This window comes from Sciurus vulgaris, assembly GCF_902686455.1.
Source record: "Sciurus vulgaris genome assembly, chromosome: 7".
Taxonomy (NCBI): Eukaryota; Metazoa; Chordata; class Mammalia; order Rodentia; family Sciuridae; genus Sciurus; species Sciurus vulgaris.
The window spans coordinates 15,943,962-15,969,652 of NC_136467.1; the positions used below are offsets into that span (position 1 = coordinate 15,943,962).

The following is a 25,691-nucleotide window of genomic DNA, read 5'->3' on the forward strand; positions in this document are numbered from 1 at the left end:
CATAAAGAATCCACTGAGCATGGTGGTGTATGCCTATACTCCCAGCGACTTTGAGGATTGCAAGTTCAAAACCAGCCTCAGCAATTGAGACAGACCTAAGCAACTCAGTGAGGCCCTGTCTCAAAATAAAAAATAAAAAAGGGCTGGGGATGTGGCTTAGGGGTTAAGCACCTCTGGGTTCAATCCCTGGCACCAAGAAAAAAAAAAAAATGAATTCAAATCTGTATCCTTCAACATAGTGACTTTTTCTAGATTATATTAGTGGCAAATATATAAAGAACATATTAAAATGTGAATACAAAATAAAGGAACTCTGGGTCAGGAATGGTAAGAAATTGTGGGAAATGAGCAATTTATCAGCACAACCGCTAACACATGGAATGAGTTTGCTGCGATTTTTAAAGCTTTTGCAATATTCTTTTTGTTTGCTCTGAAACAACTTTATGGCCTATAAAATAAGGATTGGTTAGTAGTTAAAATGCACTTGACCTAAAAAGCTTGATCCAACTTGAGTGTGGCAACCATCTGAGAAGCAGCCAGGCATTTGGGCATGCTTGTAGCAGAGGGCACTTGCCCATGTGTGGGACTAGTGTTAGGAAAGTCCTGGGCAGCCCAAGTAGGAGCAGATGCAAGCAGGGTTTCTTCCCAGGGGATCCACCATAAACATAACCTTAACCCTGAGGTTGAGCTCACTATAGGGAATGGGAAGAATGTAGGGCTCTTTCAAGTCCCAAAGGTCAAATGAGGATATGATTTAAGACAAAATATAAGTTGAATGTACTCAATATAAAAGGTCAGGACGGCTGGAAAGTTTCAGATCAAACAACCTATCCTCACAGATCTGGATAGACTTCTCCCCAGGGCAAGTTCTAGTTTCCTAACTGTGCAGGAATTAGCCTTCTCTAGTCTAGGAAACTCTTTAACACAGTTACAAAACACTTGGCACTGTACTCATTATCAGGACAACTGAAAATAAACCCAACAGAGAGACTGATTTCTTTATCATTTCTTTTCTCTACTCACTCTCACCCCAAGTAGCCAATATAGGCTGTCCAGGGATTAAAGAGGAATAAAAATTGTTTTCAGAGGAGTCCCTGTTGGCCTGCTGGAGATGGTATTGCTTTAAAAATGACTTTTGAAGTTGAGAAAAAGAGGGATATGAAAGTCAGGACAACAGGATGCCTTTGTGGATAAATCAAAGGGCAACATGAACTGGGTGCTATTCCAGGGAAGCCTTCATGTCTTCCTAAACCAGGTCATGTCCTTGAGGCCACTGGGACCCATCTATTCTCCAGGTCACCCATTAGGCACCTTATAAAATCAAATATTGCCATGTGTAGCATTAGCCAAGTTTACTGCTCAAAACTAAATACTTTCCAAAATTGTCAATGACAGAAGTGAGACATTTATAGTCAGGTCATATAATATCACATAATACGAGACTGCCTTTGTTAATGGATAACATTTTTTATGTTGACTCATTGCTCAGAAGATAATTATAGTTTCTCATAGAAGGAAATGTATCTCATAAAAACTGTCTAGTCTTGTTCTCACCTCCCTCAAAATAATTTAAGATTTCCACCCTGTCTGGACTGTTCTTTCTAATACAACTTGCTAATTATTAATATTTATCTCTAGAGTTATGCTGCTTGATGCAGTGGTCACTGGCTGCATGTGGCTATTGAGCACTCAAAATGTGGCCAGTCCAAATTGTGATTTGCTCTAGGTGTAAAATACAAACTGGATTTCAAGGACTTAGTATGGAACAAAAATCACAAAATGCAACATTTATCATTTTTATATTAATTATATGTTGAAATAATATTTGGAATTTGGAGTTGCATAAACTACCTATTAAAATAATCTTATTTAAATTTATTTATTAAATAATCTTATTAAAATGATTGTCACCATTTCATTTTATCTTTTTTAAAAATGTGACTACTAGAAAATGAATATACATGTGGTTCATAGGTAGTTTAGTTGGACCAGGTGATACAGAGATCTGGGTTATTACATTATTCCGTAAGATTTAAGTTGACCATATCAATCTCTGTTCACTAGTAACGATTTACTATTTTTGTGAATGGAGAGATGTATACAGCTCAGTTTCTCCTTTTTTTGCAAACTTCACTCATTAATGAAAAATATTGTTATGAATTAGGAAACGTGAAGCTGGAGATGGCTGTTGTGTCATAGATAATGATGTAATTGATTTTCTATGATAAACTGAAACACCCAGAGTGTTTCTCTGCCTGGAGTGAGAAATTAACATTTGTGTAATTTGGTGGTTCTTAAACATTCTCTCTCTTCCTAAATCCCAAGCAACAGGCTAATAATATAGCAACTTCTGAAAACTTCTTGCCAAACAAGGAGAGATGAAATGGACATTGCCTATCATCCATCTCAGGTAGAACTTTGACTATGAATACCCAAACATAAGCTAGATCCACCCACCTGAGGTCGAGGTCAATCTGATCCTTGGCAGACCTGGAGGTGGAGAGGATGCACCTGTACAAGGTACATGGTGGCTTACTGATTCTTACAAACCTAAGTGCCAGATAGCCAAGTCACCAACATTTCCTTTTTGTGCCATTTTTTCAGCAAAAAGAAAAAAATCTGGACAGCTCCCCAGTAGGTAGGCTACCCTATTTTTTACTTCATGTTGTATCTCTAATTTTTTCTAGGCAAAGTAGCTCTAATTCCGTGGCTTTTCTTTGCAAACTTCCATCATTTTAATTGCTCTCCTTTGGAATGTTAGTGCATTAGAATCAAAAGCGATACTTGTTGGCTCTAACTTGCTTCTTGGGCTGATTTAGGTTTGACATGTGACTTCCCATGGCTTCCAAGGACTGCATTCATGCATGAAACGGGGACTCAATGGGTTCCATGACCTGAGTCCATGTCATACTCCCAAGCAGTGACCTATAAGGAAAAGCAGAAACTCACTGCAGGAGTGGAGGAGGGATCAGGATTTCCAAATTCTGCTCATTGCTATTCCAGACATCAAATTCCTAGTCTGAGTTCCTTGGCAGAATAACCAGGGAGATCTAGAGAATGTACTGTCCTCAATACCAGTAAATAACTAAAATTATGCCTTTCTTATTACATGACCTGTGAGCTAGCCAAAGAGGGAAAGCAACAGAAAGACTACGGGATAAACGAGAAGCTATTCAATCAGCCAGCAAAGGTCATTTAATATAGAGTAGCCTCTGGCAGAGTCTCAAAGTTGTAAACAACCAAATTCACATTTAAAAAAAAATTAAGAGTCAAAGTTAAGAAATACACATTCATATGTTTCAAAGACAACCCCAAGTATTTGAGAAGTGTCCTTCCCCCCTAGAGTTGTACCTCTGATATGGTGGATAACTCCATAGTTAAAAGCCATCAGATAATGATTTGACTGAGAGATGTCCCCACCAAAGCTCCTGTTAATGCCGGAATATTCAGAGGAAAAATGATTAGATTATGAGAATTACAGCCTGATCGGTTCATCCTAGTGTGAAAGAACTAACTGGGTGGTAGGTCACTGGGGCATGAAAGGTACTTCTTCCCCTTTCCTCTCTCTGCTTTCTGACCCTTCCAGGAGCTGAGCAGCTTTCCTCGGCTGGGTCTTTACTCCATAATGTGCTGCCTCACCCAGGGACCAAAGCAATGTAGTTGACCATCTATGAACTGAGACCTCTGTAACTGTGAGCCCCAAATAAATTTTCCTTCTTCCAAGTTTTTCTCTTTAAGTATTTTGGTCATAAAGACACAAAAGCTGAATGAAACACATGGGTTTTCACTTTTTTTTTGTTGTTGTTGTTGTTTGTTTGCTTATTTTGTTTAGAGACAGGGTCTTGCTATCTTGCTAAGTTGCCCAGGCTGGTCTTGAATTCATGATTCTCCTGCCTCAGTCTCCTGCCTAGTTGGGATTATAGGCATGCACCACCATGCCCTGCTTAACTTCTTGACTTTTTAAATAATAACTTGATTTTTCTTCTAAAAGGCAGGACTAGCACTAGAATTCTACATGTTCTTTAATGTTTAGTGTGTTCAATTCAGGGAACATGATTTTCATACTTATTCTGTTGCTGTTTGGTGATGAGGTGAAAATGTCTGTTACCATTGTTATTTCTTAATTTTGACCAAGGTACGATAGTGAGACAAGATATTAACATTAGGGAAAACTGGGTAAAGGGTATATGGGAACTCTATATATCTTTTTGTCTTTTCTATAATTTTTTTTTTCCAAACTAAATAGTTAAAAAAATATTTTAGCCAGGTGCAGTGGCTCATGCCTGTAATCCCAGCTACTTGGGAGACTAAGACAGGAGGATTGTGAGGTTGAGCCTGGCCTAGAGCCCACAGCAAGACACCATCGCAAAAGTGTTTAAAAACAATATTTTGTTTTTACTGATACAATTGACATACAAAAAGTTATACATATTTGATAAATATGACTTAATGAGTTTGGAGGTAAGTACACACTTAGGAAACCAGTACCACAACCTATGCCATGAACACATATCCATCACCTCCAGAAGTTTCCTCATGCCTTCATTATTATTTTGTAATAAGAACACAGCATAAAACCTACCTTCTTAGCAAAGTTCTAAGTATATAACACAGTATTGTTAGCAACAGCACTGTGCTCTTATCTTGCACAGTTGAAATCTGTTTCTTTGACTAACACCAACCTGTGTATTCCTCTCCCCAGGCCTTGACAACTACCTTTCTAGTAGATTCCTTATACAGTGGTATCATGTGGCATAGAAATGAATATATGAACTTCACTAAACTTAAACAACAACAAACTCATGGCCGACAAAAAGTTAGTAAAGAAAATAGGTATACAGGAAGATCAAGAATTGGAAAAGATATTTTGCAAAATTGCTTTGTTAAACAAGAGGCAAGGTATGGAAGAAGAACAAAGATTCTTTTAAGCTATGAAGTCTAATACTAAATATAAAGGTTCCATGTTGGAACTTAATCACCCAGGTGGTGATAATAGGACTTGAGGCCTCTGGGAGGTGATTGAGTCATGAGGGCCCTACCCTCTGGAATGGGATTAGTGCCCTTGTAAGGAGGCCAGGGAGCCTTTTACCCACTTCTGTCAGGTGAGGACACACAGAAGTTGCCATCAAGGAGGAACAGGCCTGCACGAGACACCTAACCTGCAGGAGACTTCCTCTTGGACTTCCCAGCTCCTGGAACTATGAGCAGTCCGTTTCTGTTGTTTATAAGTTATCCAGTTTAAGGTATTTTGTTATAGTAGCCCAAATGGACTAAGATGCTAGTTGATGGAAACTAAGAGGCAAATGGCTACCTCAGTGGGGTAGGGATGAAGTAAATGGTTAATGCAGCTAATGTATTAGACGAATTGCCTTAGCTAAGTAGTGACTCCAGTCAGTCTGCTTAAAAGGAGACTGAAGGGAATTCCTTTAAGCCTTTTAAACAAATGTAGTTGCTTTTACTTCAGTGGATGCTTTTGTGTGGTGACTCAGCATGGGAAAGGAAGGAGATCATGGGGGTACTCTAAACTGTTGTGTTACACTTAGAGAGGAAACTGTTAGTTGTCCACCAAAATCCAGTCTCTTTTTTCTTAGTGAACAGAGTTTCAGCTGAGCATACTTCCAGCTGCTTTTGCCATTAGATATGGCCATGTGGTCAAGTTCCCACTGATGGAAATGCTATATGCTCCTCAAGAGTCCATTTCCCCAGACATTTGACATCTTTCTTCCACATTCTTTCCCTTTAACACTGGAATCCAGACGTGGCAGGGACCCTACCACCACAGTGAGAAGGACGCCAATGCTCAAAGGCTAGCAGACCAGGAAGTGAGAGGAGCCTATGTGACTGGGCTAGCTGTCCTCTGCATCACAAGAACAGTCTGGTTTTCTGGAGCTGCCAAGCAGAAGGAAACAGGTGGTAAGATGAACTGACATGCAGAGGGACACTCAATGGACACCAGTTCTTCTGGCCATGCTGTTCAATGTTTCCAGCCCTGGTACCAGACACGTGAGTGAGCAGCTTTCCAAATGCCCAGCCTCGCCATGGTGGACTGTACCTGCATAACAACCTCAAGCACAACCACCCGGGGGAGCATCTCCTGAATTCCTGACTCGCATATGACTAATGATGGTCACTGCTTCCAGCCACTGAGATTGGGGCTGATTTATTACACAGAAAGAGATAACCTGAGTCTCCATATTAACAAACTAGCCTTACCCTAATACGATTGCTAAAACTCTACATTAAAATCATCCTTATTCCCCCCTGCCAAACAACTTCAAAGTTCTTTCATGTGTTTCAGTATGTTTTAAAATATTTGCAGATGGGAAAAAAAAAAGCACAACCCTGAGAGGGTAGATTCTGAGTGCTCAGTTAGAGTGTGAATCAGAGACTATGGTTTCTAATTTCTAGTCCACTGTTTCTTGTACATGGATATAGATTTATAAAATAGTTGAGCAGAAAAGGAATTTTAAAAAACAGGAAATGAAAAATTCAGTATAAGCAACCTGTCTAAAGCAAAATGGCACCAGGTGTCCAAAGGGCCTACACTGTGTGTGTGTGTGTATGTGTGTATGCGCATGCTTGCGCACAAGAATATATCTCTAACTGTGTACAGACAACTCAGAGGACAGGTCAGAAATTAAATGACATGATACTTTCTTCTGGTCAGAGGATGTACATATCTGCCCTGGCTCTGCCTCATCCATGTTGAGCTTGAACTTTAGCTTCCTGCCCATAAGCAAGACACCTGGACTTTATGGCTTCCCCAGGTCCCATCCAAACTTCAGGATGTGACTCCAACCCTGAAACAATCTGCCTGTCTCTGGCTGACACACCACATGGCCCATTCCTAGCTGGGCTCCTGGCACAAGCAGTAACTCCTTGGGAGCAATTCTCTTCTATATCCTGCTAATGCCAGCTTTTGGATGTCGAAATATGTCACTGACTTTGCCAAGGCTTAAAAAAACCTCTATTTTTAATTTAGATTAAAGACGAATCTGTGTTCCAGCTTCACTTTGAACAGCACCTTCCTGCTAGCCTGAAAACATCAGTCTCAAAGCAGAAACAAAACAATGACAGCCACATACACAAGCTCCATCTATATTGAACACACTCTGTTCCAAAAACATCTCTGCACAGTTGGGAGGGAGGCATTAAGCAAAATAACATTTTCTTAAAGAAAAAGGAGGAGGAGGAGGAGGAGGAAGAGAATTCCAAGTGACTAACAATAACACACTGAGAAAATAAATCTGTCCACAAAGTACATTAAACATTTTCTTTAAGGAAAAGGAGGAAGAGAAATTGTAGTGTCTAACAATGGAGATTGGAGTAAATAAATCCTTCTCGAAGGTACAATGTAAAACGATTATATGTCATGTTCTCTTAAATCCTTAAAGGCATAGGAAATGGTTGAACTATACAATTAAGTAAACGAGGTGGTTTAATAAACAGATGTAGGATATGCTCCTAATTTTGAATTTTAATACTTAATTATACACATTAGAAAAAGACTGAGGGATATATAACACAATATTAACATTTGTTTTACCAAGGGTAATTTTCTTCCTTTGCTATTTATCTGCAAACATGTCTTTTCTTCAGTAAGTATGTTGTTTTTATAGTCTGCAAAAGTACTTCAGGAAATTAAAATCACAACCTCTTTGTGTATCAAATATTTAAAAGGAAAATAATTTTTATATTCACTATGTGATCAAAGAAATGCCACATATATCTTTCAAAAATGTTAGTACCACTAAATTCAGATAATAAAATCAGATTCCAGTAGACAACACCATCAAATATAATCCATGCCTCCTTTCCCCCAGTCATTGCTAGTAACAAAAGTATTTCCTGCCCCAAACACTCAAAATGCGAACTGCATTTACTTCGTCAACTTTGGCTGCCACTAGACTCAGACTACATTTCATCACAGCAGTTGCTAAGCATGCAATTTGCAAACATTTCTTTTGTTCCTCTAGGTTAGCCTGCACCAACCTCAGAAAAAAAGCAGTCTAAAACATTGATCATTCAACGCGGGACAACCGAAGATTTCAGACTTCTCCCCAGAGTCGTGCATGTCAGCTCTCTAGTTGTTTCAACCTAACTTTAAGGAAAGATCCAAACCAAACCAAGACAAGAACCGTTTAAGACAGACTGTAGTTCCAATGGAGGGGGAAAAAAGTCATCTTCTAAACTAACTCTATTGTCCGATTTCAGTGCGTGGAATTTGCAGCGGAACATCTGTGTTGCATCCAGCCGAGCTTCTGTCCCTCTGCTACCCTGTGAAGAAACCCCCTGCAAGTCCAGGAACTGTGCACCTTCCCCGTCTCCAGCTGCTCTGGGAGGGAAGGAGCAGGTCCTGCATCCTCTCTCCGGAGCATTCACGCAGCACCTACCTGTGCTCCATTTCGGCTGAAGCACATCGTCTGCCTGGTGCAGTGACCTCACTGGGTGCTCAGTCAGGTAAAACGAGAAGCTTTTACTAGTCCCTGCAGCGCCTTCCATGGAAATATTGCATGAGTCAGCTTTTATCTCTCAAACCCAACACACAAAGGCTTTACAAAAACCTGATTTGCAACTTTCTCGCTGCCTTTTCCCCCTAGTGTGCAGACCACAGACTTCAGCATCACTGTGAGCCTTAAATGAAACATGACATCATGCAATTGAGAAACAGGACAATAGACACCACTGTGGGTAACTTGGAAATGCAGCTTCACTAAGCAACACCCTGCGACTGCCATTCTTTTGTGAACATCAAATACAACCCACGCTTGCCTAAAGCTGCTGGGGCTTTACCTTCCTGGCTCTGGCTCGGGTTCTCGCTGAGCTTCACGTTAAATCAGCAAGGTCTCTGGAGCTCAGATGTGTTCAAGTTCACCTCCTGAATTATGAGCTTGTTTCAAAGCAAAGGGCCACATCTGTAACATAAGATTAAAGGGACTTGGGGAGGGGAGGCACTGGAGGTAGTCTGAATATTGACAAGACAGTTGCTATTGACAAGAACACAGTTTTCAAGGAAATAAAGTTATGTAAGAATAAGTAAGTTTGACTTTTAAAAAAACGGGTTTAAAGATCTGAGGGCAAATGTCTAAAACTGACACTGATAGGCATTTCTTCAAAAAACAGTTAGGTTCCATGATTTTACATTTATAAATACTAAGTGGTACCGGCAGAAGGATCCAGTTCCCACACTCTAGGTAAGCCAGACTTCAAATTATGTGAGGTTTTTTATTTCCCTAAGACTGCCTGACTTTTAAAAAATTCCTTATCTATTCTCATATAAAGATTCAGAAGATTTACATTTGAAAAAGGCATTGGGCTCTTTAGGGGACTGACTCAACAGTACCAAAATACTGTTGAACACTGATACCACTGCACCATGGACCTAAAATTCAAAATATGGACTCTGTCCATCTATACACCTAGAACCAAACTATTTCAAAGGATTAAAATCCTTTAAGTAGAAGTTCCATTTATAGCATTCATTTGTGGTTGTAGAAAATAACATTAGATCCATCTTTAATAAAGCTATTTCTATCATGCCTATTAAATGATTTTAAACTAATGATATAATAGGATAATTTGTTTTAATGCCTATTTCCTTTCAAATAAGGCTGAGCAAACAACTGAATTCAGTCCTCTGGATAGAACTCTATCAGTCGGTTCAGAAAAAATGTGTTGGAAGGATTTCTCCTCCACATGTTTGTTTGGAATTCACTACCTAAGGATGCTGGAAGGCAGTCTGAGTGCCCCTGGGCTGGGGAGCTGGTCTTTCTCCTCCATTTGGACGTCCGCAGACCTCTCTGACCTCCTCACTGAGGTCTGTGTGCCCCACACCCCACCCGACAGTGCCTTCCTTCCTGCTTGGCTGAGTCGGCCCTGATCTTACAGAAGCTTCCATCCAGCCTTCCTAGCCGCTTCCGCCCCTGTTCTCCCTGTTAGGTAGGCAGCTCTTGATCAATGGTCTCCTGTTCACCTACTTACTAATGGTCTCTTCCTACCTGGATTGTCATCTGTGGGGACCAGGGAACCTTCCTATACTACAGATTTTAAATCCATATGTAAGAAACAAATATCTAAACTTTCAGATGGAATGGAACATACAGAGGTTCCTGGCTTCTTGGCTCATATATTTTCATATATTTAGATATCAAATTAGCTACTTTAATTTTCCAATGAAAGTCCTTGACTTGTTTTTTCTTCCTTTGCCTAAAACCATGTTTTAAAAAGCCATTTTTGGCTGGGCGTTGGGGCGTGTGTCTATAATCCCAGTGGCTTGGGAGGCTGAGGCAGGAGGATTGCGATCTCGAAGCCAGTCTCAGCAACTTAGCGAAACTGTTGCTAAATACAGTATTTTTAAAAGGGCTGGGGATGTAGCTCAATGGTTGAGTGCCCCTGGGTGGTTTTTTTTTTTTTTTTTTTTTTTTAAGAGATCTACGTATGTTACAAGGAAACAAAAATCTATAAAGCTGCTCTGTGTGAGACTGGGGGGCAGTTGGCTCACCCACCAGACCAGCGAGAGTCCTGAAGGACAGGTCTGAAGTGAAGTCCAGGCCATAGTTAGTCCTACGGGGCAGTCATTCTGTGGTTCATCCACAGTTCCTGGTTAGCAAGATCACTAACTTGCATGAGTAAAGACATCTCAAATCATCTACAAGTAACTGAAACCAGCCACACTGCATCCACGAACAGCAAGGCATTATAGTATTTCAAATGTAGGTTTTTAAATTGTAAGATTTGTCAGACCAGAGGACACAACACACACATGCATCTGCATCCACACCCATGCTTTCTGCCTATTTATCCACCACTTGTTTGCATGAATTCACCAAAAGGTATAAGCACTGGTATCCGAGCCACCTCTCTCTGCATACTTTATTTGGCAATGTTAATCCTGGGCAAAGAGAGTGCTTTTGCGCAAAATAAATTTCTTTCTAAATGATAGTAGCCACAGGTACATGCAAATGTATGCCTTGTTAGGGGATAAAGATACCATTTTAAATCTGGTGCTAGTGCTGGTTACCAATCAGGAGGGAAAGAGGTTCTTTCCAGTGTCCCCACCTGAAATGGGGAATCCAGGCACAGAAAGGTAGTATCCCTCTGAACATGTCTATAGCCACCAAAATATAAGCCCACAAGCAAGGATGGCATGTGGCCTGACTGGAAAAGGGTCAGAAAGTCCAATTTTTTAAAAATCCCTTTCCGGAAGTCTGCCCTAATGCCTGGAATCCCACTATGGGTTGAGTATCCCTTATTCAAAATGCTTGTGACCAGAAGATTTTGCATTGTTTTGGATTTTGGAATATCTGCATATACATAAAGAGATAGATCCTGGGCATGGGACCCAAGTCTAAACATGAGATTCTTTTGTGTTCCACATTTACCTACACACACAGCCACAAGTTAATTTTATAACTTTAATAATTTTGTGCATGAGACAAAGTTTCATGGTCTGGTATTTTCCATGCATGCCTTTATAACAGCACTCAGAATGTTTTGGATTTGGGGGCATTTGAGATTTCTGAACATTTTATTTGAAAAAAAATTTTTAGTTGTAGATGGACACAATACCTTTATTTTATTTTTTTATTTTTATGCAGTGCTGAGGATCTATCCTCACGTGTGCTAGGTGAGTACTCTGCCACTGAGCCACAAGGCCAGCCCCAGATTCCTGAACATTTTAGAGACCAGGGTGTTCAACCTGAAACCAACTCCTTTTGGTTTAGGGTAAAAGTCATCAGTCAAAACTCTAATAGTCCCTGGGAAGGGTTATGCAGTCGTTATCAAATTCTATGAAAGACCTGCCCATCCTTCCAGGTAGCCAGGGATTTTAGGAATGAGACCACACTGGGTTTGTCTAGCAGGACTGGGCAGAGGGAGAGGGGGAGGTACAGGGTAGTGCTCAGTTGCAGGGACTTAGCAAGTCCTGGTTAATAGAGTCACCTTTCTGAACTTGGAGCCAGGCAACAGTTCCAAGAAGCTGGGAAACCAAGGATGAAAGAATGGTCCACAGAAAAGAAGAAGGGCAGACTCATGCACAAGTTTGGGGGCTCAAGAAAAGATTTTGCTTCATATCATCAATACTAGATGAACCAGATTTATAAAATACCCTGCCATTTTCAGATACAAAGGTGCTGGCAGTTACAAGGGGTGCTTCAAAACATGTTTTACACACAGGGTATAACAATTTCAAATGCTGGGGGAGTTGTATGTGTACGGGGAACCCTGCTTATGTTGTGACTTAAGATGATGCCATTGTGATACATTTTTTCAGGATAAGTGATAAAACCAGTTATTTCCTGACACATAGGCTACTGGTAAAACATTCTTAGTCTATTTTAAGTCTATCAGAACTTTTCTTTGAAATAGAAAAGGCATGAAATTGCATTTTCTAAGAGTAAACCAGAGAATAAGTGTCAGAAACATTGAAGTCTCATGCATTCCTGAAAGTGCCACACAACCCCATCAAAGTCCCTTAGAAGGACACACTGACCTTCCTTCTGCAAGGGAGTGGTAATGTATTAACATCCATCTGCATCACAGTTATTTATTGAAAATCTATACACACCTCTGCCTGCTTTAAGCCCAGAAAACATCACCAACTACAAATTCTGCCTGGTTGTTGTTCTGCAAGGCAAGATCTGCACTTGGCCAAGTAAACAAAATGGTTAAATTGTCTTTCTCCTTTTGAAAGGGTTATTTTCAAAGTAAAATAGTTTTAACGACAGGTGAGTTTGTTTTTACAAATTTAAAAAGTCTTTACTCTGCAAAAGACAGGGATCTAAGTAAGACAGACGAAGGCACCCAAGAAAAGCTGGAGTCAGTGTCGGAGAAATTACATGAAAACGCTTGTCCTGCAGTAGCCAATGTGGCAATAGAAACGAAGCTATCAATGCCAGTCACTGGCGTCACTGGACTGAAAACCTAGTCTCTCGCCCCACAGGGCACTGTCAGCACTGAGCGGGGTCCTAAGAATTTCAGAAAACAGGCAAAGCCTGGATTCCCAGCAGGTTTTCACAGCCCGCCCTTCCCTTGCCCTTGAACTTCTCCCTCAGACCTACCACCAGGCAGCCACCCGGTGAACTGGGTGACCTTGAAGGGCGCTCAGTCTGGCACCCTCGCTGGTTCAGGCATCCCTCCCTGGGCTCATGTCTCTGCTTCTGGGACAATCATTAGCTTTATTTTCCCTTCTGTTCTTTCACTAGGATATTCGGTCTTTATTTTCCAGAGATGGTGACATCGAGTCTTAGTTATTTCTGAACTGAACAATTTTTAGATACTAAGCAAGTAACTATGTGACCAAGAGCTTCTTGCTTTCAGTAATCTGTGGGTCCCATCTTTAAGGACACCACTGGAGGAGTCGCTGAGCTGAACACAATGAAGGAATTATCCCTGGAAGAATGCAGACTGCTCCCAGACACATTCTTCCCCAGGAGATAACACACATCTAATCCATTCAGAACTAAAGGCATTCCACACAATCTATACTTTTGGAGACACTCTCGAAAAATGTACTTGAATTTGCAAAAGGGACTTGGGTACTTGGGTTGAAATCCTGCAGTAGTATTTTCCAAAACACCAATTAAAAGGAGAATTACAGTTTGAGAGTAACGATATTTGCACATCCTGGTCGAGGAGCCAGCCCCTCTTTGCCAGCCTTTCCCTCTCTGTGATGCAGCTCCTTGGATGTGAGGGGTGAGGGGGAAGCTCAGTTCCACATTGCCAGTTGCCCCCACCCCTTCCACAGACGAAGCGACAGTGGGCTCAGAGGCAGTTCTCCCCAGCAGGAGGGGTGAGGACTAAAACTGGCAAGGCAGACACAGATGAGCTGCTTGGAGCAAATTTAGATCAGTCTCTGAACTGGTTCAAGACCCCCTTCCCAACCCCTTGCCACTCTTCACCCTGGGCAATTACCATCCTTCAGGATCCTCCAAGTCAAGCTTCCCACTGCCAAAGCTAAGGGCAAGGTCAGGATGGCTGACGGCCTAGCCTCTGAGATGGGCAATCTGTGAGCAAATGAGTTCATCTCAGGGGACTCTCTAGTTTTCAGGACTGAAGTGGGTGATGGGAGCTCATATTCCTTTGGCCTCCTGCACTAGGGCAAGGGGACAATCCCATTCCGGCAGGAATCTCTACAAGGCCAGATACAGGCTCTGCTCCAGCAAAGCAGAACTCGCTCTTAAGTGTGATAACATTTCTTTCCAGGATTTTTTCCCTTTGTAACTAAAGAAGGCAACAGCAACAAGGGCTGCAGACCTGGATTAAGCAATGACAACAGTCTGAAATGCCCACCTGCTGCTGTGGGCACTGATCTTGGCCTTTGGGGATGCTGGTGGTACACAGAGCAGCAACCCCACGACCATTCCCTCCATGGCTCCTCTATTTTTTGCAGTACCAGGGACCGAACTCGGGGCCTCACACATGCTAGGCAAGCACTGAGCCCCTTTTGATTTTTCTTTGGAGGTAGGGTCTAACTAAATTGCCCAGGCTGGCCTCAAACTTGCCATCCTCCTGCCTCAGCGTCCCCAGTAGCCAGGATCACAGGTGTGTGTACCCACCCGGCCTTTGTCCCTTCTCTTAACAGCATGGACCATTATTCGCCTTCACTTACTGGGACCCACTGAGCCCCAGGTTCCGTGCTGGGCACAGTGAATGGACCTGGGCTGTCTTCCTGGAATGCCTGTCATGCAGGATTGGACAAGTCTCAAAGAGTGACAAGCGTATCCAGTGTGAGGCAGCCATGTGGGGCACCGCAGTTAAAAACTACCGAGGTCTGTGCACATAAACATCTGCTGTGTTTGTCTAGACTGCCTCTCCCCCACTCTCAAACTGTCTGTCAAACAATCCTGAAAGTGAAGAGTAATTTCCTATTGACAGTAAAATCAAGTTCCATTAGGTTGCCTTCCCTTAGAGTCCTCGTTCCAATCTGAGAGACGAGTTGGACTCATCTTTCATCTCATATTTAATTACTCGGTATCCAAGCTGAGAGTCAAACTTGCTGAAAGTTTTTGTGAGTCTAAGCACTTGCCTAATTCCCGGTTCCCACAGAGGTACATGAAGTAACTTGTTTATGTTAGCAGAACAAAGGAAAGGCAAAGAGCTCTCTGCTCCCCTGCAGGTCATCTTAATTAGGTCACAGAACAAGTGCAACCAAATTTATTCTGGTTTATTCTGAATAAAAATTATCAAATCCTTTATAATATATGAAAGAAGAGGGAAAAACAAACTAGGAATACTAGCTGTTGGAAGGGTGGGGTCAGAGATTTCTTCACTACCCCTTGGATCCCTGTCCCTACGCTTTATTAAATATGTATTCTGTATATAATTAAATATAAAAAGGACAAAATAAATGTATGTGATGGGTGATGGGTAGTCCCTGTGTGCTGCCCCTACTCTGGCCTCCATCCCACCTTCTCGGGCCCTGTGTGGTCCCAAGGGTGTACGGCCCACTCCCATGCTGGCTAGCATCCAGGTAGGTTTGACAAATGGGGGCACCAATGCTATGAGGGAAATGGACATTTCTTCTGCAGCTTTGTTCAGTAGGGGTCTGGTGCTCAGCAGTGGCTGCATTGAGATCACGTCTTCGTGATTCAGGCCCTTCCCTGAGTTCCCTAAGTCCCATCTTGTCCCCTGGTCCCTCCTGCGTGTTGTTCCAGAGGTCAGAGGCTAAGGTTTGCTGCAGTTACTGGCTCCTTAAGCCACCCTGACCCTTTAACAATTTAAGAATTCCTTCATTAAACCCTTTGTGTGAAGCAGCTGAGCTGGCTCTGGACCCTGCAGATCCCAGGCCAATATAATTTCATATGAACTCCTGAACATTTGGTCTATAAAGCAGAGAGCAGTTTGGCTTCACGTGCTTATTTGAAATGTTGACCCTTGCGTTTTACTCCATGGCATGATGTCAAATTTCAGCCATTTTTAATTTATGGCTTTAAAATTTTTTAAAAATTTGTTCTTTTTAGATGTACAGGACAGTAGAGTGTATTTTGACATATTACACATACATGGAGTGTAACTAATTCTAATTAGGATCCCATTCTTGTGGTTGTACATGATGTGAAGTTTCACGAGTTGTGTATTCATATGTGAATATAGGAAAGTTATGTCCAATTCATTCTATTTCTCCTATTCCCGTCCCTCTTCCTTTCCCTTTATTCCACGTTATCTAATCCAATGAACTTCTACTCTTTCCTCCCCTTCCCTTACTCTGTTTGCATTCACCTATCAGAGAGAACATTCAGCTCTTTGATTTTTGGGGGATTGGCTTATTTCACTTAGCATGAGAGTCTCCAGTTCCATCCATTTGCCAGTAAATGCCATAATTTCATGCTTCTGTATGACCAATATTCCATTGTGTATATATACCACATTTTCTTTATCCATCCATCTGTTGAAGGGCACCTAGGTTGGTTCCATAGCTAGCTATTATGAATTGAGCTGCTATAAACATTGATATGGCTGCATCACTGTAGTATGCTGATTTTAAATTCTCTGGGTATAAACTGAGGAGTGAGATAATTGGGTCAAATGGTGGATCCATTCCAAGTTTTCTAAGGACTCTCCATACTGTTTTCCAGAGTGGTCGTACCAATTTTCAGTCACACTAGCAATGTACGAGTGTGCCTTTTCCCCCGTGTCCCCACCAACATTTATGATTACTTGTTTTTATGGTTTGGATGTGAGGTGTCCCCCAGATGCTCACATGTGAGACAATGCAAGAAGGTTCAGAGGAGAAATGATTGGGTTGTAAGAGTCGTAACCCAATCAGTGAATTGATCCCCTGATAGGGATTAACTGAGCGATAACTGAAGTGGTGGGGAGTGGCTGGAGGAGGTGGGAATTGGGATGTGGCTATGGGGTATATATTTTGTATCTGGAGAGTGGAGTCTCTCTCTGCTTCCTGATCACCACCTAATCTGCTTCCCTCTGCCACACTCTTCTGCCATGTTGTTCCTGTCTCACCTGAAGCCCTGAGGAATGGAGCGGGCTGTCAATGGACTGAGACCTTTGAAACTGTGAGCCCTCAAATAAACTCTTCCTCCTCGACAGCTGTGCTGGTCAGGTCATTTAGTCACAGCAGTGAAAAAACGGATGAAAACACTTGTACTCTTGATGATGATCATTCTGACTGGAGTGAGGTGGACTCTCAGTGTCGTTTTAATTTGCATCTCTCCAACTTCTAGAGATGTTCACCATTTTTTCGTATATCTGTTGACCATTCGTATTTCTTCTTCTCAAAGTGCCTGTTCAGTTCCTTGGATGTATGGCTTATTTGATTCAGGCCAATGAAATACACATTTGATTGGAGCCTATTCCATGCTAGAAACATTTCACTTTTGCTATGTACCAGTCTATTTGTTTATTCAGTGTTTTGGGGGTTGCTACCTTGTGCCAGGCACTGTCGTCTGCACTGAAGACACAGCAGTGAATAAAACAGTGAAAATCCCACCTTTCTGGAGCTTATTTTCTAGCAGGAGCTAGACAGACTAAAATCCTACCATCACAGCTCGTCAATACCAGAAAGATACTTAGGGGTTCTAACTCTTTATCTGTTGCTTGACTGGCCACTTATAACATCTCATCAAGTGCCTCCCACTCTGGATTCTGTGACTGGGCACTCCATTCCTGCTCAGACAACCCACCTGACTCTGAGGCAGTCCTAGTCTTTAAAGAGCTTTCTCACACACAGCTGAAGGTTTTTAAGGACTGATACAGGAAAACACAGGAGAAATTACACCTCTGTCCTGTGGTTCCTTAGTTATTTGAGGTGGACTGTCAACTTTTCTCTGTTTTGCCTCTTTACTCAGATATTCATGGAGTACTGCCCCGGAGGCAGGGTTTGCGTGGGAGTCCAGGGCACTGCGCAATGTGCAAAAGTGCTTACAAATGGCACCAACCCTGGCTCACCTTCTGTGGGCGTCCAAGACTTTGCTTTCCTACTGCTTCCACCCAAGTGTTTTGGAATGTTAGAATCCTCACACCAACTCTCTACTGTGACATACATTGAAAAGACACGATTTTTAGAGAACAAGTGTGCTCTTTGCTCTTCCAAGTCAGACCCTCAGAAACAGCAATGACACTCTGTCCTCCAAGAGCATTGAGTTTGGCCAAGGGGACAGACACCAGACCATCACCTAAGCAGCTGACTGATGACTTAAGAGATGTGCACCAGGTAGGGGTGGCACAGGTGTTGGGAAACATGGAAAAGGAAACCAGGTCTGGTTTGGGGTGGTCTGGGAAGGCTTCCTGGGAGGAACTATGTGTGAACTGACACTGGAAGGTTGGAGAAGAGGGAACGAGGGGAGCATCTTGGGAACCAAAGATGGTTCATGCTGCTTTGCTTCCTGAAGGTACAGACTCCAGGTACCCCTGGCACTGTGCCCATAGTGACCAGCTGTACTAGTTAGCTTTTGCTTTGCTATGACCAAAATATGGGTTGATAACACCTGAAAAGAGGGAAAGTTTATTTGGAACTCATGGTTTCAGAGGTCTCAGTTCGTAGACAGCAGACTCCATTGCTCTGGGTCCAAGGTGAGGCAGTAGATCCTGGGGGAAGGGCCCAGCAAAGGGAAGAAGCTCAGCTCACGAGGGGTCAGGAAGTAGAGAGAAAGGAGGGAAGGGGCCACAGGGAAACTGCACCCTTCCAGGGCACACCCTGTGACCCATTTCCTCCAGTTACCACCCAGTTAGTCCATTCAAACTAGGATGGACTGATTAGGTTACACGTCTCATAATCTAATCATTTTACCTCTATATATTCTTCCATTAACAGTAGATCTGGGAGACAGCTCATATCTAAACCAAAACACCACTCAACCTAGATCTTTTGTTCTTATTTGCAAATATCCTGCTGCGTAGCACAATTACCAACTACATTTACTGTAACAGTCCCCTTCCTAGAAATGATCATCTACTCTCCTTCTACACACGGGCATGATTCTATCCTTTAATTTGTATATATATCAATCTTCTCTCTTCTCAGCATTTTTTCTTCCTCCAGACACTGGGCAGAGCTGCTTGGGTAGCAACCATGACTCTGATCTTGCCCTATTACTTGGACAGACAGGGTCCTATTAAATCGTAGTTACAGTAAATCACAATGTAAACTTCCCTGCCCAGTGTAATCAGATTAAGATGTTCACCAAAGAAGCCCTTAAAGAAGGGATCAAGAAAGGACATGCAGGGGAGAGAAGCTGGTCACTCGACTCAGTTTGTCTTCATGTTTCTAGGGGCTTTGTGAACTGATGGGTTATATCTGAGCCTTGAGTACTTCCTAGGACCAGCTGGTCACCTGCCTCAAGGGACTTAAAGCCAGGGACAACAGTCCAGTCATCAATATGATTCCAGACACTAGACATCTGCTCAGGAGTTTGTACAAATCAGAGCATAACAAAATGGCAAACCCTGATGAATTAAACTGCTCTAATAGTACCGAGGAGATATTTTCACTATGACTACTGGTTATCTTCCCAGTGATTTAGTAATAAAAACTATCCCCAAAGGTGAACTTACTTTGTGCAATCAATGCTGTTACTTACCACTCATGAAATGATGAATTATTGTCAAAAGGGAAGTTCCCTACAAAAAAGTTCAACATCATCTGACAATAGATCAGTGTCTAGCCTTCGGTTTAGCTTTTTATATATCCAGTGACATCATCTCCACTTTCTGCAAAATTGCATTCTGGAAACCAGTTATAAAGTATATAATGAAATAGCTCAGGCTACCACAGGGGTCTTATCATAATTTGTGGCAGCGTCCCAACCATGTACCTGCCCTAATTTACCTTGGGATAGCAGTAATACAGAAGTTGGGCTAAATACACAACTGTAAAAATTATACTTCTATAATACACAGACAATGTAAGTATGGTTGGCTCTAAATCATTGAAGGAGCTCTTATTCCTTAAGTTTACACTCAATTATGGTTTAGTCAGCTTTTTCATCACCATAACCAAAAAACCTGACAAGAACTATGTAGAAGAGGAGAAATTTATTTTGGCTCATTGTTTCAGAGGTTTAGTCTGGGTTGGCCCACTCCATACCTCTGGGTCCCAGGTGAGACAGAACATCATGATGGAGGGGTATGGTAAAGGAAAGCAGATCAGGATGTGGTAATAGGAAGCAGAGGGAGCTCTGTTTACCAGAAAAATATAAACCCCGGTGACCCATCTCCTCCAGTCATATCCTACCTGCCTATAGTTACCACCCAGTTAATCCATATCAGTGGATTAATCCACTAATCAGGCTATTCCTCTCATAATCTATTCATTTTACTCCCTAAATTCTTGCATTGTCTCACACACAAATTTTGGGGGGATATTTCATATTTAAACCATAACAAATTGTGAAGATTAAAACAAATTTGCTGAATGGTATATCTTGGGTAAGCCTTCATGGAGACTAAGACCAGAAGATTCTTGGTGGCTTTCCCAGCCCAGTTTACTTCCTTTGACTGATAGGGTTGATTGATTTATAAGGGGCTAGGAATGGATTCTGGCAAAAGGATTCTGACAGTATTCTGGCATTCAGATCTATTTTTTTTTTTTTTTTCAGACATATATCATAGATTCTATTTGGGGAGCTGAGGATAGGGGTGGGGATATTAAAGACTCGGTGCCTGAGAGAGACGTGGGGAAGGAAATCCAGCATGATGGACAGAATGAGAAAAGGCCGTGAGGCTCAGAGAAGTACTGGTGTCGGATTTTGAATATGAAGCATACTCAGCTAGCTGCCCTCCTAGCAACCCCAGAGCCTCTGTCTGCCCCACAGAAGAAAGAAGAGACTGGGTGTTTGTTTGTTTTTTTAAGGCAGGAAATATTACAATAGTAATATTACAATAGTAATATCTCAGTCAACACAAGAGGAAGGAGGGTCCCTTTCCCACACAGAAAAGAGCGAGGAGTTTCAGCATCCTGGGGGTAGGGTCTGGTGGCCCACCAGTGCAATTCCTCCAGGGAGCGGGGAACTCAGTACCTCTGGGCAGGGGCCCCAAGAGATGTTGCCTGAGACGGAGGGGGACGCTGAGGCCGTCCTTAGGGCAGTGGCAGAGACACCTGCCCTGGTGAAGCTGTCTTACGTGACTTCACCTGTACCCATGGGGCTGGTGAGGCCTTGTAGGAACCAAAGATTTCTCCAGCAGTTGAGTCGAGGCTGGGTAGTCAAAGTGACCTGCAGGCCTGTTATCTGGTCAATACAGTTTAAATATTTTTAAACCCATAACCCCAGATTAAAAACCAGAATGCCTCACATAAAAATTCAGATGATTATTATTTTTTGGCATGGAGAAGAGGTGCCAAAAAAATGAAATTCGAACATCGGTTCACACTTGTCTAACATTCCCGCTCAGCAGCGATGCTTCCCCCTGGCTGGGCGATGTCAGTACGCCATAGTCCCTGCCACCCTGTTAGTACCACACCCTCCTACTCCCTCCTTTCTGTGATCTTCCCGGCCCTTGAGGCATCTGACTCTGGAAGGCACACATGGACGCAGCTGGATACTGTACCTTACACTAGGCGAGTAGTCCTGGAAACTACCCAGTTATATATTCCAGTAAAACCAATTTATTCCTCTTCAGTGTGTAAACCATACCAAAATGAAATGTAAAACAGCAACAACAACAACAACAACACCCTAAAAAAATCACCTGGTTACTTTAGACAAGATTAGGGCATAGAAAAAGTGCCATAAGACTCATCTTCCCACCATGGGGAGATCTGGAGGGGGAGGGGGAGGGGAGGAAAAGGCAAAGCGGCCCCCAGGAAAGGCTGGCAGGCTGTTAACTGCAGGTCAGGAAAAGCTAGTCCGTCTTCATATTTTCCATTATTTGTATGAATCTCTCTCTTATCCTACTAGTTTGTTTATAAACCTACATTTCAATAAATGTTAGAATTTGCTCAGGGTTTCCATGAAGGAATTAAGGTAGAAGCAGCAGTTTAACTGGTTATTCTGCCAAACCAAACACCCAGGTAACTGGTGTTATAGTTTTGATACTGAAAAATATCTCCAAACAGCCTGACAAAACCGAATCCCCCAAAGAATGCCACACTGAATTTGCTGGTGACACTCAGGGATCCTGCCATCCATACACCCTTACAGAAGTCCTGAAGTGGGGATTCATTTATTTTCTTTGTGGTACTGGGATGGAACCCAGGGGTGCTCTAGCATTCTGCTACACCTCCACCCCACCCCCCTTTACATTCTTTATTTTGACACAGGGTCTCACTAAGGTGCATTGCTGAGGCTGGTCTTGATCTTGTAATTCTCCTGACTCAGGCTCCTGAGTGGCTGGGATGACAGGCCTGCGCCACTGTGGCCAACAGTCAAGATCCACTTACTATAAGTGCCAAAATTCACACATCATATTCTAATCTGATGAAACTCTAGTTTTGTTGCGACTTTTAAAAAAAAAAACAGGGCAGAAGTTAAGACTTAGAGGGGCTGGGTGTGTGGCTCAGGGGCAGAGCACTCGCCTAGCACACCCAAGGCCAGTGAGGTCCTGGGTCTGATCCCCAGCATTGGGGTTGGGGGTGGGGACTTGAATTGAATACCCTAGTCCCATCAAAATGAACAATGACGTAGAAAGGAGGAACAAGTAGTCCCCTAACTTGGAAGAACATTTGTGGATTTTGACACTGATCACTTATGAAGACAGCTGGAGGACTTGGTTAATCACCAGCATTTTTCCTAGAAAGGGGAAAAAGCCCTATCCTGTCTGCCATGCTGGTGTTTATTTCTTTCTGAACCCTGGAGATAAAAATTTTAATATGCAGAGGCCTCCGAGAGGATTTGCAGACACAGCCTGTCTTTCTGCAGAAGGACCTTCTCTGATATGTGATCTCTCCCCTCAGGAGTGGAGCAGGAGGAGGAGTGGGCTGGTGAGGGGGATAGAAAAACAAAACCGACCACTTTCCCTAATCCTGAAGTGGAAGAAGAAGCAGAAAGCTAAAAGCTTCCCTGAGGGAAAATACGACTCCAGACTGCAATGGACCCAGCAAGTCTAGCAAAGTCAGACCACTTCACCTGCTCGCATTTCCTTCCAAGTCTTGAGGTTCCCTTAAAGGCACTTCCTGTACTGAGCAGGGGCATTTGCTTGTGGAAGCCAGGGGCAAGGCCTGGAGTCCGCTCAGCGCTGGGCAGGCTGTTCTCTGTGAACTTCTGCAGGCATGCGCCTTCCCCCCTTTTCTCTGGAAACCCTATGACCAAGAAAGCGTCAGAGGGCAGGGGGTGCTTCTCCTCTTACGCATGGATAAATGTGACTTCATGAATTTACTTTTTAAGAGTTCCTCTGAAGATGAGCTAAACCATTTTTTGCTTATGAGAATGAGTGTCTGATGGTACATCTTCAAAATACACTTTGCATTCCATTCTATTGTAGGCATTGAGATCTTAATCTATTTGGACATTCTATTACATCAGCTATTATAATGGTGCTGGAAACCAAAGGCGGTGAATAGAGCTGGCAATGGGTCACACACACTCCAAACAGCACTTTCCAGGTGTGAGCCAACACCACCCAAGTCACTGTGCAATGGTGCCCCCCACCCTGCCCTGCCCTGTACATCCCACCTCTAATCCCCAAGGAAGTAATTAAACTTAATGAAGTCATGAGGGTGGGGCCCTAGTCCGGCAGGCCTGCTGTCCTCATAAGAAGAGACACCAGAGATCTTATCTCTCTTCATGCAAAAGGCCATGTGAAAACCCAGTGAGGAGGCAGCCATCTGCAAGCAGGAAGAGAGACCTCACCAGAGATCACCCTGCGGCCCTTCTCTGCAGCTGATGTCTCTCCATGTACCTTGGCCATTGTCACATCTGAAAGCTGGTGCAGACAGAGGAAGGATGAAGATCAGAACACGGGTTTGGGTGAGGGTCTTCGACTTCTATAGGTGCCAATAATAATGTGAACAATATTACCTACGGTGAACTTCCCAGTGCCCTCTGTTCCATGTTCCATAGTCCACAGCTATCTAGTTGTGGTTTTAAAATAGCAAAAGATGGTCTGTGTCTCATTTGATGAAAATTTAGTTTTACATATTTGGTGATATTAAGATGGAGGATGGAGTGAGATATACCTTGTTTCAAATTTTACACCTAGGACTTATGATCATGAACTTCCATTTCAGGCAACCTTAGTCTATGTTCACAGAACAGCCTTGTTTCTTGGGGTTACCTTTTCATTTTGATATAATGCTTTAAAAGCACCCATCATGGTACATGCATGGACACCACTCCTCACCAGACCAAAGGTGCTTCTCCATCAGCCAAAATGAAGAGACCCAACCTAGCAGGCACCCGATTACATTAGCTATCGCCCTATTAAAGATGGACAACTGCCTAAAAGTTTAAAAGAACTCCAAATACAGGTAAATCTAAACTAATTACATTCATTTCTTTTTTCTGATTACCACATGGAAGCAATCACAAGCCTCACACGCATCCCCACTGCTAAATAATTCATGCCTTCCTAAAGAACTGTTGCTTATTTCTTAACAATTCTGCTTTCCTGTCATCTATAGATACACCACATTGTGGAGCCTTACAATGACCAAATTTTTAACACCCTTAATTTATTATTTCTTTAGCAAGTATTTAAGAACATTTTAAATATGTAGCCCAAGAATGAGAAACACAGCTGTCCAATCCACAGTTCCAGCCTGAACGTTTCAGGAGGTCTTAGGGAGAGACGGCTATGTTCCTAGCCAGCGTGAAGGACTTGCGAAGGACCAGGTGACGTTCTACATGCACCGGACCAACTCTTCACAGCCCTCTCAGGACCCAGGGCCCTTGTAACCGTGTCATGAGGAACTCAGCACACAGCAAGTGGAGCAGCTTGGTGAGCAATGCTGTGAAATGGAGGCGCCAGGATCCCAGCCCAGGCAGATTTCAGGGACTGTCCTCTCAGTCCCTATTCACTTATCAATACTGCCAGACAAGTGGATTTAAACTCAGACTTGCAGAATTAGAGAGCTTGGGACATATGTCTCGGGGGGCTGAGGCCTTAGAATAGACCAGTAGTATGAATTTTTGTTTTATGGAAGAAGTAGAAGCCTGGAACAAGGATCATCCTGGGTGCTCTGGCCTCTGGTTCCCAAAATAGCCGGCATCCAAAGCCCTTGGCTGGCCGGCTGGCATGCTGATTCCACCCCCAGGGCTCTAACACTCTGGGATTGGGGTGGGGCCTGAGAATTGCTGACAAGTGTGCACAGTTGAGCTGTGGTCCTAAAGGCACACTCTGAGAATCAACACCTACTCAGTCAGTGGCATCTTTCCGAAGGATGGCAGATCCAGCTGCTCTGTGGCCGAGGAGACCCCTCAGCTGCCAGAGCAAGCCTGAGCCAGCCAGGGATGGCCTCCCTCCCTCCATGAAGCTGAGACACGTGGCAAGCTCCCTTCTGGCACTCCCTCTGATATGGGACACCACGAAGACCCTCTGTACCCTCCCCTGCACACAGCCAATGTGAAACCACAGGAACCCACTTACTGCCGAGGACAAATATTATTCTCACTGTGAGTTATTTACCAAAACTTGTGATCTAAAATTTGGCTCTATCAATGCTAAACATAGCAGGAATTAGCAAGAATAGCGGGGGCCGTGAATGGCTGCCAGCATTTATCCTCAGAAGGGGAGGACAACCAGATCATTTCAAAGTTTTCATTTATTTACATTATAACTCAAAAGGAAATTTTTTGTTTATT

The 25,691-nt window shown here is 42.9% G+C and overlaps 1 protein-coding gene and 1 long non-coding RNA gene across 6 annotated transcripts in view; one reads left to right on the forward strand and one right to left on the reverse strand.

The window, feature by feature from the left end:
* PLEKHG1 (pleckstrin homology and RhoGEF domain containing G1) overlaps positions 1-25,691 on the reverse strand; it is a 206,132-nt gene that overhangs the window by 81,441 nt on the left and 99,000 nt on the right. Inside the window, exon 1 of one of the 5 annotated variants that reach the window (XM_079146628.1) lies at positions 8,394-8,640. The exons of the other annotated variants lie outside the window; for them this stretch is intronic. Within the exon in view, the coding sequence (XP_079002754.1) occupies positions 8,394-8,502 (109 nt within the window). The 5' untranslated portion in view covers positions 8,503-8,640. Of the gene's footprint in view, positions 1-8,393; positions 8,641-25,691 lie in introns of those variants that run through there. 5 annotated transcript variants of the gene reach the window in all.
* Positions 1,844-9,562, forward strand: LOC306665273. The gene is made up of 2 exons (XR_013764958.1): positions 1,844-8,460; positions 8,601-9,562. It is a non-coding gene; the product is annotated as an uncharacterized lncRNA (long non-coding RNA).